The sequence below is a fragment of the Euleptes europaea genome, chromosome 19 (assembly GCF_029931775.1).
Source record: "Euleptes europaea isolate rEulEur1 chromosome 19, rEulEur1.hap1, whole genome shotgun sequence".
NCBI lineage: Eukaryota > Metazoa > Chordata > Lepidosauria > Squamata > Sphaerodactylidae > Euleptes > Euleptes europaea.
This window is the reverse complement of record NC_079330.1, coordinates 28,822,922-28,842,378: the sequence shown is the minus strand read 5'-3', so window position 1 is coordinate 28,842,378 and position 19,457 is coordinate 28,822,922. Positions and strand designations below refer to the sequence as shown.

Here is a 19,457-nt window from a genome sequence, read left to right as displayed (position 1 = left end):
AGCATCCAGGCAGAGCAATAAAACAAACAAGAATAGCTACAAACCAGAATTTAATTAAAAAGAGCTCTCTAAAGAATGCACCCAATAAAAATAAATAAACCCAAAAAGTCAAAGGATAAAAACTTATAGAACAGAACAGACTTCAATTCACTTCCAGAAGAACGGATTCTTTTTGCAGGCTTTTGGCCACATATAAAACACCAGTCAACCTCTCTGTTTTTGCTGTCTTTGGGGAAAGGACTCAGTAGTCCAGGAGAGAAATCTAGAAAAGAAGCTATTGCTGATCCTGACTTTGGAATCTGGACACCTTGTTGACTTTTGTGGAAAAGAGTCGATTAGGAAACAGATCCTGACATATTTCCGTGAGAAGTCAGATGCCTAGTCACATTTGCAAGACTGAGCCAGAACACTAAAAACAGGTTCTGATTCTCAGCTCTGATGGGCCCTGGGTCAAATTAAGCCCTTTCTCCAGGAGGCTCAAATAAATACTTCTTTCAGCTTTAGGGAAAGGGATGGTTTGGTTTTTGAGATATTTTTTCCCCTACTATTGACACACAGAAGCAATTGTTCCCTGACGTTTGATGTATTTAGTTTGGTTTGGGGCAACAGGGATGTATGCATTTCCCTAAGTAGAAAGGATGAATTCAAGAAAGGGTGTCATGTAGGCTGGCTTAATTTCTAAACAAGAGGCCCCGGGGCTCAATTTTCTTTGGATGGCAGACTGTCTCATTCCTTACATGGGTAGTGTAGAGACTGGCTGAGGTTTCCCAGAGTGGGGATTGGGGCCCTCTGTATGTGTTTTAAAAGGCTCACTTTCCTTCCTTTACAAGTGCTGCATGGTGTAGTGGTTAAGAGAGACAGCATGGTGTAGTGGTTAAAAGCAGAGGACTCTAAACTGGAGAACCAGGTTGGTTTCCCCACTCCTCCACATGAAGCCAGCCGGGTGACCTTGGGCTAGTCCCAGCTCTCTCAGCCCCACCTACTTCACAAGGTGTCTGTTGTGGGGAGGAGAAGGGATTGTAAGCCGGTTTGAGTCTCCCTTAAGTGGTAGAGAAAATTGGCATATAAAAACTAATTCTTCTTCTTTTTCTTCCTTCTTCTAGTCCTGGTGTGGGATTTGGAATTTGCAGTCTGCAAGTTACCAGCCCACTACTGGCCTAAAGCATCAATCTTTCTTTCTATTTTTATCCTACCCTTCCTCTGGGGGTATCAGGGCAGTGTGCCTGGTTTGCTCCCCTCCCACGGTTTATCTCTACAACACGCCTGTGCAGCAGGTCAGGTTGAGAGAGAGATACTGGCTCAAGATCTCCCAGGGAGCTTCCTGGCTAAGTGAGATTTGAACTCAGATCTCCAAGGGCCATGTCTGGTGTTGTCAGCACAGTACCACACTGGTGTGCTGAGGATGGAGATAAATTCTTTAGAAAGTGACATCTGGCATATAATATTGCACAGAAGTGAAAGACAGAGGGTTTAAAAAAAAAGAATGGAAATAGGAACAGCCAGGGAATGTCAAAGAGTATTCATTTTGTCTGTAATCAAAAGTCACCCCTTTATGCCAGTACCCCAGGAACATACAGATAATTTTTTATGTTCAAAATATTTCTCATAACTCTGTAACTTGGAGCCGGTTGTAATTCTGGGAGATCTCCAGCCACCACCATGAGCCTGGCAACCCTAGAGCCTCCGAGAAAGGTCCTTTCCCCTCACTTTGCTAGTTATGCTAGCGTTCCATTCGTGGGGAGTTTTTAATGTAGAGGAGCAGCCCTGGGTTGGGAAATACCTGGAGGTTTTGGGGGTGGAGCCGAAGGAGGGCGGAGTTCAGGGAGGGGAGAAGAAGAAGGTTTTTATATGCCAATTTCCTCTACCTTTCAAAGATGATCAAACCGGTTTATAATCCCCTTCCCGCAACAGACACCCTGTGAGACAGGTGGTGTTAAGTCTACCTTCGCTGCCACTGTTAAGTCCGCGTGGGAAGGATTCACGAGATCAGAGACGGAGTTCAACGACACAGCTTTATTTGATTTCAGCACAGAACTAACTTACACACTGAACGTGCCCTGCTTATATGCCCCCCTGGCAGCCTGCGGCCATTCCCCCCCCCCCCAATCCGTGATGGGGGGAATACCCTCTCAGTGACCAATGGGACAGGCTGGCTTAGGGCCAATAGGATCCGTTTGCTTAGCCAATAGGGCGAGCAGGGTTTAGGATCCTTCGTGCGGAACTCAAGCTCCTAAATCTCCCCTTGCTTACTACCCTACTAAATACATATACAACAGGTGGGGCTGAGAGAGTTCTAAGGGAGCTGTGATAAGCCACCCCCTGGAGGCTGGCAACCCTAGCTACAGCCTCTGCTACCTCATTCCTGGACCAGAGGCTGCTGAAACTGTTTCTTCTCCTAAGCCTTTGCTTGATCTTCTCTTTCTCATCTGCCTCTTTAATGTACATTACATTATTTGTTGCAAGTCCTGCATTGTGTCGTCGTCTCCTTCAGAAGACAGGCAGGAGGCAAAGGAGGAGGAGAGGGTCTTGGTGGGGGAGCCACCCCAGCTCTGGATTCCCTTCTCACTTTGCCTGCTGCCCTCCTGTAGGGTTGCCAACTCCAGTTCGGGAAATTTCTGGAGATCTGGGGGGCAGAGCCTGAGGAGGGCGGGGTTTAGGGAGGGGAGGGACTTCAGCAGTGTATAATGCCATACACTGCTCCACCCTCCAAAGCAGCCATTGTCTCCAGGGGAAGTGATATTTATGGTCTAGAGATGCGTTGTAATTCCAGGAGATCTCCAGGCCCCTTCTGGAGACTAGCAGCCCTACTCCCTGGTTGTTCTCAAGCTCCAATTAAACACCTTAAAAAATTTAACAAGCTTTTAAACAAGGGATAATGCTAGGCTTGCCAGGTTCCTCTCGACCACCAGCGGGAGGTTTTTGGGGCGGAGCTTGAGAAGGGCGGGGTTTGGAGAGGGGCGGGACTTCAATGCCATAGAGTCCAATTGCCAAAGCGGCCATTTTTCTCCAGGTGAACTGGTCTCTATCGGCTGGAGATCAGCTGCAATAGCAGGAGATCTCTAGCTAATATCTGGAGTGTGGCAACTCTAGATAATGTACTCTTTTCATGGGTACTTCACACACACTCACACACTGTTTTACTGATTGGTCTTTTCTAGTAATGCAGCTTTTAATGTTTTTTGCTGTAATTGATTATGGGTGATTTTATGAGTTTTGCAGTAGTTTTAATATATTGTGAAAAAAACTTGGGCAAAGGCCGCCACATATCGGGATAAACTGGCAAAAATGGATTTTACTATTTTAATTAGTGAGTTACAGAAACTAGTTTTAATATTTTTATATTTTACTGTTGATATTTTAAAAACTGTTTAGACACTTCTTCGGAAGTCGGGTGATGGGTCACTTTTTAAGGTGGGTGGAGGGTCGAAGGGGTATCTTGGTTTTTCTTTTTGAACTTTATAATTTTGTAACCATGAATGTATTAATAAGTATATATAGATACTCTTTTGTATTTTCTTTTTTAAATTTCTTTTTATTATTATTATTATTGTATTTGTTTTGTTTTATGTTATAAAAATAAATAATAATAATAATAATAATAATAATAATAATAATAATAATAATAATAATAATAATAATAATATATTGTGAGCTTAATACAGAGAAGTGGGGTCTAAATATTTGGAATAAATTGATCTGCTTATGTTAAGGTTGCCAAGTCTCTCCCGGGGAACCAACAGGGGATGTGGGGGGGTTGCCAGATCTAGGTTGGGAAACTCCTGGCGATTTGGGGGTGGAGCCTGGGGCGGGCAGGGACCTCAGTGGGGCACAGTGCCATCGTGTCCACCCACCACAGCATCCATTTTCTCCAAGGGAACTGATCCCTGTAGTCTGGAGATGAGAGGTAATTTCGGGGGATCTCCAGGCCACACCTGGCATCCCTAGCTTATGTTTTGTGTGTATACTGATGTGGTAAAATGGTTCGTAGAGGAGGAGGAGACCCAAGACTGTTGTTTGCAAGGAAACAGGTATTTATTCAAAGCAGCTGCTACCCAGAGCACTCTACCGAGTAAAAATCTCTGAGCCCCGATGGTACTGAGGAAGGGATATTTATCCAGATTCAAGATATGACAACCCATCAACATTCAGGGTATCTCTGATTATAATACAGGCATGGAGGCGGCAGTATAGTAGCAGCTTCACCCAGTTCTTGTTATGGTTTACTGTAACCCTCCATGACTCTTGCCCCAATTCCTTAGCACACAGAGATATTCTGCCCAGCAACAAGCTATTCCCTGGCTGTCCTCATACATTTCAATACATTTCACAGAAAGGAAAAGAGATTATTGCAAATTGCTAAATCAGTGGATCTTCCATAGTCAGGGGAAGTCTACCCTGCTGTCTCAATATATATCATAATAAATGAAGGTGTTTGTGTATGTGCAGTGAATTATTGTGACATTTAAAAAAAAATAGTGTTTTCAGTTTGGGTAGAGTTTCTTCCCCCCCCCCCTTCTTGATGCTCCTTTTTAAAATCATTGCCACTTGATTTTTAGCCGCCCTGGGGCCACCCAGGTGAGAGGGTGAATATCTAACCAACCGGCGTGTCCTCTGCCCTTACACAAGATGGCGATTTGTGTTGTCACTGTTGGGGGGAACTCGCCTTTTCCTAAGAACTTCGCCCCGCCCAACTTTAAGTCAACGTGCCCTCTTCCAAAATGGCTGCCGCCGCCCCCCACGCGCCACCCTACCCGATTTGTTTCCTTTGCCTCCGCCCGAACTCTCCCGTCACTCCTTTCCGCGCTTTTGTCGCCTCGCGAGGCCAAAGCCGCCATGTCGCTTGAGGGCAAGAGGCCGGCCGGCGGTTACCGTTTTTTCCTTCTCCCGACATGCTCTGCGGTTCCTCAACCGTTCCCTCCCGGAAGAAGGAATCGGCTCGGCGGTTGTTGACAACATGGCGGCGGTCGCTGCCGCCTCCTCGGTGTGGGGCGCGGGAGGTGGCGGCGGGACCGGCAGGAGGAAGGCGCCGCACGACCCCTGAGGAAGACACGGGCCTGGCCCGCCTTGGCCCGCGCCGCCATGTCTTTCTTCAAGCGGAGAGGTAGCGAGGGCGGGAGGGGAAGGGAAGGGGCCAGGCGAGGCGGGGTCACCCATGAGGAGGGGTCTGCGTGGGGGAGGGGGGGAGGCAGTTGGGAAGGAGGCCTGGCTGGGGGAGGGGGGCATTTCCCACCTCAGCCCCACCAGCTCAGCGATACCTGTTCTGTCTGCACCAGAATTCCCCAACACCTTATTTACTTACATCTGTACCCCACTTTTCTCCCTAATGGGTACCCAAAGCGGCTTACTTCGTTCTCCTCCGTTTTATCCTCTCCACAACCCTGGGAGGCAGTTTGGGCTAAGGGTGTACACCTGGCCCAAGGTCACCTGGCAGATTGGGGATTATAAACTTGCTCTCCCAGGTCCTAGTCTCACCGCTGTACCACACCTGGTGCTGGAGATGCCAAGTCTGCACCTGGCATTTTCTGTACATAAAACAGGTGTCTTGCCACTCGGCTGCGGTTCTTCAGCTTTATGCTCCTGCCTCAGACCGAGCTGGATAATATCAGTGGTTCTGGCTCAGTCTTGCCCCCTAGGCTCGATGGTGGCTCTCTAGGGGCTTTTCCAACACTGGAAGTGCTGGGGACTGCACCTGAGATCTTTTGCATGCAAAACAGGTGGTCTGCCATCAAGCTTTGGACTCCTGGCCAGCTGGTGGAGATGGAGAAATTAATATGATATATTAAATCAAAGAGATAATTAACAATTTATGGGAAAATGGGAGGCCTGGATGAATTATTGTGAAAATGTATAAGATTTGAGAAAAATGGAAAGTCACTCTTTACTCTGATCCAGAATGTAAAACTTTATATGATATGAAACTTTATAATGAGATTAATATTAGGATCAGAATATATTAACGATGGATTGTAATACTTTATTAAGAGGTAGACGGAGGTGGTGGGGAAGTCAATTTGTTTTTTTTTTATGTTCACTTGTAATCAAGACAACAATTGATGTAATCGTGATTTTGACATTAGTTCTAAATTGTTGTTAAAATTATGAAGAATTTATAGTTTTAAAAACCAATAAAATTTATTTAAAAAAAAAAGCTTTGGACTCCTGGCCCACCTGGCTCAGTGGTAGAGCATCTGCTTGGCATGCAGAAGGTCCCAGGTTCAGTCCCTGGCATCTCCAGTTAAAGGGACTAGGGAAGTAGGTGATGTGAAAGACCTCTGCCTGAGACCCTGGACAGCCGCTGCTGGTCTGAGTAGCCAATACTGACTGTGATGGACCAAGGGTCTGGATTCAGTAGAAGGCAGCCTCATGTGTTCATGTGTCCTTAAGAGGAAGTTGGCTTAAGCCAAGTTAAACCATTGGTCCACCAAGTTCAGAATAATTTTCTCAGGCTGATGGCTATCTCACTTCCAGACTCTTAGGCAGAGAAAGGCCCTTCCCACCAACCGAGTGCCCTCCGTGGAAGATGCCAGGGACTGCATCACTGATGCTCTCTGCTCCTGAACTTAGAGCTAAATATGAAGCTGGTTAAAACGGAGGAAAAAACACAAATCCGTGTAGTTTAGTGCTGACTAGCCGCAGCTCTCCTGGATCTCAGATGCAGAAAGGCCTTTTTCCTGACATCTGAGATCTTTAAGCTGGAGATTGGACTTGGGATCTTCTAAATGCAGAGTTGGTGCTCTGCTGCTGATCTACAGACCACCCTACTTTGAGGGTGTAATGCAGTTTTCCTCCAAAGTAGGCCACTGCTCCATCTAGTTCAAATCTTATCAACTTCACTGGCAATGGCCCTCCTGGGACTTTCCCAATCCAGTCACCTGAGATCTGCTAACTGGAGATGCTGGGCATTGCTCGCAGCACCTTCTGCATGTAAAATCGATGCTCTGGTTCTTAAGAGTATATGAATTGCGGGATTGGTAAAATGAGGCAGTCTGGATATGGGGATTGAAGAAGAATGAGCATGTGAGAAATGGATAAATATAGGCTGAGAAGAGGAGACCAGGATGGGGATGGAGTGTTGGTATCCTGGGAGTTTGGTGATTGGAGACAGTTTGATTCATGTGTGGGGGAGCTGGGTGACAGAGGGAATCTTAGTGTATGGCTAGGGGAGGGCAGCCAAACATTTTAGTGAATGGAATGAGGTCAAGTTGATGGTGGACGTGCCATTCTGTGAGGCAGAATGTGAGTAGACAGAAGGTATTGAAGGGGAGAGTTGGTGAAGGGTAAAAGAATCAAGTGGCCACGGAGATTTGGGCTGGTGTACCAAAGAATCAAGCACACAGCACCAGGGAGGAAATTTCAGAAGGTGTTCAGGATGTGTAGGGTTACACTGCCTCAGGGTGAGGCAAAAGGTGAAAGTTGGATGTCTGCTAGGACAGGTCAAAAGACAGGAAAAGCAAAAGGAGCAGGGGCTTTTTGCTGATCTGGATCGCTAGCCCCAATCTGTGGTTGTCCCCTGCCCAAGTTCAGTGGCCTAGTCTCATCCTGTATGTTGTGGGATGCATTGGAGGCCGTTGGAAAGTCTTGCTTCTTTTTTCACAGCAATCTATCAGCAAACTAAAAGATGCAGGCCTGGTCTATGTATTCAGCCAAGTGAGGTGGTGGATTGGGCTGAACCACTTATGTCTTCATATAGGAGAGCCACATTTTAATGTGCCCATGAATTAAAGCTCCAATAAATAAAATAGCACCTTAGGGAGAGCATTTCTAACCTAGATCTTTGCATGCTGTGCTAGTTTTCTATTTAAAGGGAATTATTGATGAACATTGAAACATTGGCCTGTGTGTCCTGTTTGATGGTCCCCCTGGCTAACTGATTGGCTGCTGGACTAGGTGGACTACTGGTCTGATCTACCAGGGCTCTTATGTTCTACTCTCTCACCTTTATTCTGAACTGGTACCATTATTTCTATAGTCTCAGCACTTCACCATCTTGTTCTGCTGCATGTGTAGATCAGACAATGCTTGCCAGGAAACCTCAGATCAGGAAGAAGTGGAACTAATGCATGACCCCAAATCTTGGGGTGCCCCCCTCGTTAGCAGAGACGTTGCAACCAGGACAACAAAAGGTGTGTCTGTGGGGATAGAGTTGGCAGCAAAGACATCATGGGCTGTAAAAAAGCAGTGTGAGGGTTCTCTCTGAATGAGCATATCCCTGTGGTTCTGGCCTTTATAGCTTAGCTTTTAAGTCTCATGTCAGAGGATGCACGTGTATGTCCTTGAGCGTCCTGGTTTTTGTCTCGGTGGTTGCCTCAGAGCATTTGGCTTTTGCTGCAGCTCTCCTAGCCTCAAAGCTTCCCAGAACCACAGGAAAGCCATGGAGGAGAGTTGACCTGGTGAAGCTGGTTCTTAGTCTTCAAATGGCAACTTCATTGTTCTCAGAGCTTCTGAATGACAACAGGGGAGTCTGAATTATATTCAGAGGCTGAAGTCAGTGAACAGTCATTCAACTAGAGGACACTTCCTAATTGCTTCTTCATTCAGCAGAAGTCTAAAAGCTTGCCGGGGTAGTATAAAGCTCAAAGCCTTGGGCAGTGTGTTCATTTTAGGAATCTTGTCTTTCTGATTCATGAGTAATTCATTGGGTTGCAAGACTGATCTGGCCTTCTGTCTTCAAAGAGGCAATTGCATAAGTTCTTGGTGTCACAGAGAGAGATTATTTCAAGCAATATAAACAAGGGCTGTTACCGCACTAGGTATTCCCAGCGATGTATCAAGAGTTTGGAAATGTTATAAAAAAACATCGCTTTAAAAGGGTTTTTGGATGCTACGGCTAAAAAATGGTTGGAAGACGTCTTCACAGCTAAAGGGGCCAAACAAAGTGCAAACAGTATTTTTTATAACGTTTTCAAACTCTTAATACATCGCTGGGAATACCTAGTGCGGTAACAGCCAAGGATTGTGGTTTTCAAACTGAATATTAAATGTGCACAAAACTCATGTAACCCGAGATGTGTTCTGGTACCTGCATATGTTACACTGAGTGCCCTTAAATCTAAAGCCAAATATGTTCTACAGCAAACATAGGAGAGGACTGTTCCCAGAAAAGATGCAGGCAATACTACTGAGAAAAGTTGATTGATTGATTACAGTGTGGCTCTCTCATCTGCTGTTTGATCTTCTGGGGCTCAAGGGCCCATTGGCCAGAGGATTTACAAACTATTTCAAAATACATCCTGATCCCTTATGACTCTTTGACCTGGATTGGCAAGCCTGTGTAGGGTCACAGTCCTCGAGGCAGAGTAGTGGTTGGTGTTCAGCTCCCCGGGTGATATTTTTACAAAGTGCTTCCCATTCTTCAGGGTTGCTTTCATGAGATCTGGTATGCCATAGCAAGAGATAGGCTTGTAAATATTCACTTTCCCTACTCACCTGTGGTGAGTGTGAACTGCAGGTATGCAATTTTGCAAGGAAGTTTCTGTAAGCTGGAAGGAGATGTCCCCCCCCCTTTCCCCCCCAGTTGACTGTATGTGTGTACCAGAAAGTAATGCTTGTTGTAGGCTAGTAAGTTCCATCCATCCAGCTATCCCCAGTTCACTTAGGTAGTTTTGGGAAAGTTACTGTTGCCTAAACCTACCATCCTGGGATAGAGGGGCAAAAAATGGATGGGTCACCACCCTTTTTAACCACCTTGAGCTCTTTGGAGGAAAAACAGGATACGAATATGAATGACTTTTCTTCCTCCATTTTTGAAGTTGCTCAGTCAGTCATCGAATAGTGAAGAGTAGCAAACGTTTGGTTGGAACAAATGCCTTGTTTCAGGAATGGATTGCATGTAAACCCTCACGTTTTTGTCTTCTCCAAGTGGGTGCAATGTTGGTCTAATTATAGAAAGAGGAAATAATAAGCTGTGCCTGTTGATGCTTTAAGATTGTGTCAATATATTGCTGATTGTGTAATGCATGTTCCCAATCTGCGTGGGACAGGCTTTTGAGAGAAATTGCATCCCATGTTACAAAGCAGCAGTCCAACTGGTTTTCAAGTGTCTGACTTTGCCTGAAAGTCATCCTCTTTTATGGCTCACCAGTATTTGCTCCTGAGTTAGTTCAACAGAAAACCATACTCAAGAGGAGCTTTTTTTGTGGCCAATCTGGTGGAAATTATGGCTGCCCTCTTCCCCAGGACAGGCATAACACAGCTGATCCCTTAACCACAGTCAGATGAGTGGGCTCTGGGACTGCATTATGCAAACCCCTGCTCTCTTTCACTATACATTTTCCTTATTGCCTTTAACTGTGGGTAAGGGTTACAGCAACATGGATGTTTACTTTTCACCAAGATCTTCAAAAAGCTTCCGTCCGTAGTTTACATAAATGTCACTGTATCCTTCAACATGGCAGGGGAGGTTCTTATGAGGAAGTAAGTAGTCTTCCAGTCTTTATTAATTTATTTCATATACACCTTGGCTTTCTCTCCAGTGGGGACCCAGAGTGACTTACATTGTTCTCTTCTCCATCATTTGATCCTCGCAACTACCCTTCATGGTAGGCCAGCTGAAAGTTTCTCTGATCCTTCAGCCATGTTCTGGAGGCTTGCTAACCCTCCATTGTTTTACAGGAATGTTTTACAGAAAGACCTTTGTAACTGGTCTGCTTTTCAGTGGCTGTGAATAACCCAGGTGGAGAGGTTATTCATATGAAATGTAACTCAAAGAGCTGTGGCAAGATGGGAAGGCTCTCGAAGAAGAAGGAGTGGGTTTTTATATCGTGACTTTCTATACCATTTAAGGGAGACTCAAACCGGCTTACAATCGCCTTCCCTTCCCCTCCCCACAACAGACACCCTGTGAGGTAGGTGGGGCTGAGAGAGCTCTAACAGAGCTGTAACTTGCCCAAGATCACCCAGCTGGCTTCATGTGTAGGAGTGGGGAAACAAATTCAGTTCTGTGGGTAGCAACATACAACTGCCATGTCCTGCCAAGATTTCTCTCCTGGCTTCTAATATCTTGGCAGTAGTCTTGCCTAGGGGGAAAAGAGCAGAGAAAGTCTCCAAGAGGAAAAAGCTTGGTGTTTGGATCTTTCTTCTATGTTGCCTGCCCTGACTGTAAAACAATGAGATATCTGCAGAAAACTTCCAATTAAACTGTGTTATCGCTCCAGACCAGTGAATGTTGCTGAGATACTCAATAACAAAAATGTCAACAGACTTGAGAGAGACCTAAATGTAAATGTAACGCCCAGTTTTTATCTGCCAGAGTTTTCCAAAGGCAGGCTTCTCAAAGCCTAAATGTTGAAAGCCACTGAAAAGGCATACTGTGACATTGCTGCAAACTAAGTTTGCTCTGTGGGTTGCTGGCGAGTCTTGCATTGCTAGAACCCAATTCCATCCTCAGGAATAGGAGAGGCTGTGGCTCAGTGGTAATGCCTCTGCTTTGCATGCAGAAGGTCCCAGGTTCAATCCCCGGCATCTCCAGTTAAAGGGACTAGGCAAGTAAGTGATGTGAAAGACCTCTGCCTGAGACCCTGGAGAGCCGCTGCTGCTCTGAGTAGTCAATATTGACTTTGATGGACCAAGGGTCTGATTCAGTATAATCCAGTTTCATGTGAGACCGTTGTGTAGACCCCACAACATAGCCAGAGGGCAAAATGCTCTCTGCCATTTCATAGCTCACACGTGGCATCAAATTGGCCTGTGGCAAAAACCTGCATGGGGTGTAATTGCTTCAAAAACAGGTGAGGAATTACATGTTTAGATGCTTCCCCGTGTCAAAAGCTGTCCTCGTGTAGCAAGCTAATATTTTAGAGAGCTAGTGTGGAGTAGAGCAGGGCTTGACAAATCCTAGGCGCCATGTTGCCAAAGCACTTAGAAATTTCATTATGGGGCCAAGTATTTTTTGTGGTAGCAATAATTTGAAAATATGGTCACACATAATTCTGGAGGCTGAAATACAAGCCTGGCCTAAAGGTCTGGTATAGAATTTAAGGGGGTCAGGACTAGGGCAACTCAGGTTCAAATCCCCACTCTGCCATGAAGCTTGCTGGGTGACCTTGAGCCAATCATTTCCGTAGCCAGCCACACAGGCTGAGAGGATGGAATTGGGGAGCGGGGAGGGAACTGGTTGTCACTCTGAACTTCTTGGGTCAAGTGCAGTATAAAATCCAGGGGGAAAGCTAGGCTGGGACACGCCCCCACACATGCTACACACTTTTCACTATCTTTCCATGAATATGGTTTTTCTGAAAACCTTTTTAAAGAAAAGGAGCATTGTCACATGGCTCTCAGACCAGGGTAGATGTCTGTCTGAGACTTGACAGATTTTGACAACTTCTAGCCGCATTGTGCTTCATAAAGATGACAGCCAAAGCATAAGAACATAAGAAAGGCCCTGCTGGATCAGACCAAGGCCCATCAAGTCCAGCAGTCTGTTCATACAGTGGCCAACCAGGTGCCTCTAGGAAGCCACAAACAAGACGAGTGCAGCACCACCATCCTGCCTGTGTTCTACCACACCCAAAATAATAGGCATGCTCCTCTGATACTAGAGAGAATAGGTATGCAGCATGACTAGAATCCATTTTTACTAGCAGCCATGAATACCCCTTTCCTCCATGAATATGTCCACTCCCCTCTTAAAGCCCTCCAAGCTGGCAGCCATCACCACATCCTGGGGCAGGGAGTTCCACAATTTACCTGTGCGTTGTGTGAAAAAATACTTCCTTTTATCTGTTTTGAATCTCTCACCCTCCAGCTTTAGCAGATGACCCCGTGTTCTAGTATTAAGGGAGAGGGAGAAAAACTTCTCCCTGTCCACTCTCTCCAAACCATGCATAATTTTATAGACCTCTATCATGTCTCCCCTCAGCCGCCTTCTTTCCAAGCTAAACAGCCCTGAGCATCTTAACCGCTCCCCATAGGACAGTTGCTCTAGTCCCCTAATCATTTTGGTTGTTCTTTTTTCTGCACCTTCTCAAACTCTGTAATATCCTTTTTTAGGTGTGGTGACCAGAACTGTACACAGTATTCCAAGTGTGGTCTCACCATAGATTTGTACAAGGGCAATATGATATCAGCAGTTTTATTCTCGATTCCTCGTCTAATTAGGGCCAGCATGAAATTTGCCTTTTTTACAGCAGCCGCACACTGGGTTGACATCTTCATTGAGCTATCCACTACCACCCCAAGATCCCTTTCTTGGTCTGTCGCTCCCAGCACAGATCCCATCAGTGTATATGTGAAGTTGGGATTTTTTTGCCCCAATATGCATCACTTTACACTTATTCATTTTGAATCTCATTTGCCATTTTAATGCCCATTCTTCCAGTATGCAGAGATCCTTCTGGAGCTCTTCACAGTCCGAATTTGTTTTAACCACCCTAAATAATTTGGTGTCATCTGCAAACTTGCTACTTCACTGTTTAACCCCAACTCCAGGTCATTGATGAACAGGTTGAAAAGCACCAGTCCCAACACAGATCCCTGAGGCATCCCACTGCTCACATCCTGCCATTGGGAGAACTGACCATTGATTCCTACTCTGCTTCCTATTTTTCAGCCAGCTCTCAAGCCATAAGAGGACTTGTCCTCTTGTCCCATGACTATGAAGTTTGCTTAGCAGTCTTTGGTGGGGGACTTTGTCAAAAGCTTTTTGGAAATCCAAATACACAATATCCACAGGCTCATTCCTGTCCACATGCTTATTGACGCTTTCAAAAAACACTAATAGGTTAGTGAGACAGGACCTACTCTTACAGAAGTCATGTTGGGTTTTGCCCAGCAGACCTTGCACTTTTATGTGCTTGACAATTCTATCTTTAATAATGCTTTCCACCAATTTACCCGGAACAGACGATAAGCTAACTGGCTTAACCATGTGTGTGGTATTTATTTCATTGGTATTTATTTCATTGGGCCAACTTATGTTGATAAGCCATATGCAGACTTTTGAGTTCCACAGAGCTCTTCATACAGACAAACACTTCACTGGATTGGATTTCAAAGGTTTGCATGTTCTTACACCAAACATGGCCCCCTTAGAAAATACCTTTCTTAACCCTAGTGTTTATCCCCTGGTTTCAGTCAGCAGCCTCTGGTTTTCAAGTGACTGACAACATTTCAGTCTGAATATCTCTACTGGAAATCCCACAGACCGTCTGAGACCGTGTTGGCGAACCTATGGCACGCGTGCCACTTCCGGCACGCGTAGCCCTCTTTGCCGGCACGCGTGGGTGAGCTCCAAAAGGCCTCCTGGGTCGTCTGTGCCCCTCCCTCTCTCAGCTGAGCTCCCCCCCCCCCCCGTGCGTGCGTCGGCACGTCAGCTTCCTGCCTCTCACGCACGCGGCTGGCTTCTTCCTCTTCCCCCCCTCTTGCCCCGCAACAGCTGATAGGCAGCGGGGAGGCCAGCAGCAACGAGGCCGGGCCTCCTCCTCACCGCCTTCCTCCTCCTTGCCCCCCTCAGGCGGCTCCCAGCAGTCCAGCTCCAGGCTGCCGCTGCCATCGTCCTCCTCCTCAGGTGCCTCTCCCCCTGCCGTTTTCACCCGCCTCCTCCTCCGGGCGCTCGTGGAGGGCCAGGCGGCCCCTCAACAGCCGCGCGTCCGACGGAGAAAGGCCTGCTATCTCCCGCTGTCCTCCCCCTCTCCCCCGTTCGCGCTCGTCCCTGACTCCTGCGGTAAGCTTGTGGGGTAGCCGGAGCCACCCTCGAGTCCTCCGGCTTGGGCATGGCTGCGTGGCCTCTGCCTTCTCCCTCCCCGCCCCCTAAGGTCGCAAGTGTTGGCGAGCTCGCCCTCGCTCTCGCTGCTCCCTCTTCCCCTGCCCCCGACAGCAGGTGCCCAATGCCGCCGCGCCGGGGCCCAACGTCTCCGCCGTCCCGCGCCGTCGCCTCGCCGCCTCCCCAGAGCTGACGGTAAGGGGGGGGGGGGGAGAACTTCGGGTGTGCATCCTGGAGCAAGTCCTGGGTGGGGCTTGAGGCCCGACCCAGGACACTTCCTTCCTTCCTTACATCGTTTCTTCCCCCGTTCCTTCCTTCTCTTTCCTTTTCCAGTTCCTTCCTTCTTTCTTTCTTTCCCTCCCCCCTTCCTTCCTTCCTTCCCCAGTTCCTTCATTCTCTTTCCTCTCCCAGTTCCTTCCTTTCTCCATCCCTCCCCCTTCCCCTACTAGGGCTGCCAACCTCCAGGTGGTGGCTGGAGACCTGGCAACCCTAGCAATAATGTCCAGTATTCAGGTTAAATTGCTGTATTGGCACTTGGCGATAAATAAGTGGGTTTTGGGTTGCAGTTTGGGCACTCGGTCTCTAAAAGGTTCGCCATCACTGGTCTGAGATGTCTGCAAGTAAGCAGGCTTTAGGTGTTAATGATGTACGTGGCATATGCATCTGTTGGCCATCTGTGGGCTATTGATGGCATAGAAGTAAAAATGTGTGAAGGCCCAAGGGGGAAAAAACAGAAAAATTGAGGAGGTGAGTTGTTTTCTTGATGATTTTTTCAAACTCCACCCCTGCCCCAATAATTTGAGATTTGGGGAAGAAAAACTAAAAAACTCCTATGAAATATGTTGATTTTTTTAAACATTCGAAAGGCTTTCTAAGAAGCCGTTTTACTGGCTCATAAAGACTTCTGTGTAAGACACTCTGCAGCATTAGAAAACAATAATTCTTATTTATACCATAGACAGACATGCTGGGTTGGATCCAGCACAGCGTTTCTGGGTTGAATCCAGCCCAAGGAGCTCAACCTTCTCAACTCCTCCTATCCATAGCTGCCCAAAATGCTCCCCGAAATCCTGCTTCTGATTCCCAGAAGGTTTGTCTGTGTAAACACTGTGTTGGATCCAACCCAGCATTTTAAACGATATAGTGTATTTACTCATATGCAAGACTAGTTTTTTTCACAGTTATTACGACATAAAAAAGAGAGGGTTGTCATACTAGCTACAGATATGTCCAATACTTTTGTGTGTGTATATATCATTTTAAAGGTGGTCTTCCTTTCTAGTAAATATGGTATTTATTATTAAAAATGCCTGGTTTTGTCCACAATTAATGCTATACTGTAATGATACCCCGCTGGCTAGTTCAGTATGCAAATGTGCTGCTAATGCCTTCTATCCAAATACACTTTTGTTTACTATGGACAATTTACCGGTTTTCTGCATATTTTTGTTTATATATTTGACAATTTTCTATTCCTTTTGGATGGCCAAAACGAAGAGACATGCCCTAAAGTAGCACAGGGTGCTGCCGTTTGCAGCTCTCACCATCTCTCCAGGTTTTTTCCCATGGCTTCAAAATTTATGGAAATGTTACATCTCTGGCGGGGGAGGGGAATAACTTGTCTGGATGTGATTTTGAAGTGGGCATTTCTTTATAGCAAAACATTCATGCTATGCAGAGTTCTTCGGTTTCTTTTAAAAATCAGAGCAGCCCGTGTCAGCTGCAAGTTTAGACATTTTTTTAACTTTTCCATGTCAGTGAGGAAGGGACAAATGAGGTACACCTGACCTCATTGGTGGAAGGGCAAGATAGACATATTAGAGAAGCAGACAGGGCGTCTGTAAGAGAGCAGCTACACTAAGCTTAACTGCCTTCCATATTCTGTTGTTCCTATTTTGGTAGGCTGGAGGCTGACAGCTTTGCAGAAATATTTAGGTGTAACTGGAAATGTGGGCAGCTGGAGGTGGTGGCATGAAGCCCTTATTACTGGTAGCAAGCCAGTAATTAAGAAGCGATGACATAGTGGCATTACGGGCAAGTGCAGGTAATAGTTGTATACTAACTGGTTAGGTATTGGGAAAAACCCATTCCATGGAAGTCGGAGTTGAGGGTCCCAGCTCTGCATTGGGGTCAAACAGCATCTTGTGCAGAATTCTGTGATGCATTCCTCCATTTTATTCATTTATTTATTTAATTTGTGCCTAGGTTGCCAACATCCATGTGGGGCCTGGAGATCTCCTGCAATTAAAGCTGATCTCTGGGTGACAGAGATCAGTTCCCCTGGAGAAAATGGCTGCTTTGGAGGGTTATGGCATTGCACTCTGCTGAGTTCCCTCCGCTCCCCAAGTTCCATTCCCCAAGTCTCCAGGAATTCCCAGCCCCAGAGCTGGCAATCTTATTTCTACCACACTTTTCTCCCCAGCGAGGACCCAAATTGGCTTGCAACACTCTCCCTTTCTCAGGTTTATTTTCGCAATAACCCTGCGAGGTAGATTAGGCTGAGAGAGAGAATGGCTGGTCCAAGCTTCCATGGCAGAATGGGGATTCGAACCTGGGTCTCCCAGATCATAATCCAGCACTCTAACCACAACACCAGACTGGTTTTCTTGGGTCCACCCAAAGCCAAAGCAGCCTATCTGTGGTCATTTTTCGGTTTAAAATCTGCTAGGAAAAAGAACTGGGGCCCCTGTTTGCACTGCCGGGCCCATCCCAGCACAGAGTCAGTGTTGTGTTGGCAATTCCAGGGCCTGCCCAGCTTTCTATTAACAGTTGTCCTTTTGCAGCTACATGGTTCAGAATCTCTGTAGAAAAGCCTGGCCATAAATATTTCCCCAGTGCCTTCTGTTGCAATTCACGGCTCCCATAAAACAAGGGGAAAACGAATGAGCCGGGCGGCTCAAATCGAGGTCTGAGTTGTCCTGCTAAAATGAAAGTGCTAACCTCTGGCGAAAACATAAAGTGCTGACTTGACAGATCGTGGGCCTGCCGCAGGATGCCTGACAAACTGCTAATGCCACAGGCTGTGCTGTGCAGAACCCATTTCCCGTTTAAAAATACTGGGTTGGGGCTACGGGGCCTTCTGAAAAGGGTCGTTCTGCTTGCCGGGCAGAGCACCACTGCTTGGTAGTCAGTTTCAGTTTCACCTTTATTGGCATTATAATAATAATAACAAGAATGCATTCTTGCTTGGTAGTCTGAAATTCACATAAACTGCTTTGGGGGGAAATCTCATAAATACAGCGTGTCCCTCCGTGACCTCTAAGCCAAGACTGAAGGTTGCTACTCTTTTACAGGACATATTGTGGAATTTGGTATTACTGTTCAGAACTGTCCTGTTTGTTTTTGCCATCTGGCACAGACCTTTTCATGGCTTCTGTGGCCCAACATTATACTCACTTGAACAAAGGAATGTGGCAAAAGAGTTGGGTTTCCCAGATACTTCAGCACCCCCAGCCAAGAGAGTTCTGAGCTGCTTGTGAATGAGCAGTGCCCCTCCCCTGACCTTGCTCAAGTGAACAAGCTAGGGATGCCCTGTATTTTGGATTTTAAAAAAAATCATGACTGAAGGCAGAAGACCAGCTAGGCAGAAGAATACCAGAGTAGATACACAGTTGCTGCTGATTCTGGCTTCCTGCAAAAGGCAGCTTATGAGTTGAAGAAAGTAGGTAGGAATGTGTTGTCCCAGCCCCGAAGAGCATCTGCTTCAAGCACCACTGAAATTGTGAAAATGTTTTGAATTCCTAGTGGAACGCCTCAGCAGTCTCCCTTCCTAGGTCTGCCTCCTCCCTCCCTTCCAGCTGCTGGGTGTCCCAGTCCACCCTTGCCAGTTAATTATGTAAAGCTCTGTCGAAAGGGCTGCATTTCATACCACCATAAGCATGCTCTCCTCTTGCAGTGGAAGACTGTAGCTTCCTAAACTGGGCCAGTGAAAAATCCAGGGTATCATTGAGCTCTCTGAACAGATACCCAACTATTTCACTTGGTGGCACTCACAAGATGATGTGGTTAAGAATTAAACCACTGTATCACACACATGTACTATAAAAATTGTTCTAGCGAACACAGCATAGCTGTATTATTGCCTGAAGATTGTGTGTGTGTTAAGTGCCGTCAAGTCGCTTCTGACTCATGGCGACCCTATGAATGAAAGTCCTCCATAATGTCCTATCTTTGACAGCCTTGCTCAGATCTTGCAAATTGGCGGCTGTGGCTTCCTTTGTTGAGTCAATCCATCTCTTGTTGGGTCTTCCTCTTTTCCTGCTGCCCTCAACTTTTCCTATCATGACGGTCTTTTCCAGTTACTCTTGTCGTCTCATGACGTGACCAAAATACGATAGCCTCAGTTTAGTCATTTTAGCTTCTAGGGTCAGTTCAGGCCTGATTTGATCTATAACCCACTGATTTGTTTTTTTGGCAGTCCACGGAATCCGTAACACTCTCCTCCAACACCACATTTCAAAGGAATCTATTTTCTTCCTATCAGCTTTCTTCACTGTCCAGCTTTCACACCCATACATAGTAATAGGGAATATGATGGCATGAATTAATCTAGTCTTGGTGGCCAGAGTCACATCCTTACACTTCAAAATCTTTTCTAGCTCCATGGCTGCCCTTCCCAGTCTCAATCTCCTTCTAATTTCTTGGCTGCAGTCTCCCTTTTGGTTGATGGTGGAGCCAAGGAATAGAAAGTCTTGAACAATTTCAATTTCCTCATTGTCAACCTTAAAGTTGTGTAATTCTCCTGTAGTCATTACTTTTG

At 46.3% G+C, this 19,457-nt stretch overlaps 1 protein-coding gene across 1 annotated transcript in view; it reads left to right on the top strand.

Moving 5' to 3' along the window:
- The first annotated feature begins 4,918 nt into the window (after positions 1 to 4,918).
- Positions 4,919 to 19,457, top strand: part of AKAP10 (A-kinase anchoring protein 10) — a 39,082-nt gene continuing 24,543 nt past the window's right edge. The window contains exon 1 of the mRNA XM_056865151.1: positions 4,919 to 5,101. Coding sequence (XP_056721129.1) covers positions 5,080 to 5,101 — 22 coding nt within the window. The 5' untranslated portion in view covers positions 4,919 to 5,079. The remainder of the gene's footprint in view (positions 5,102 to 19,457) is intronic.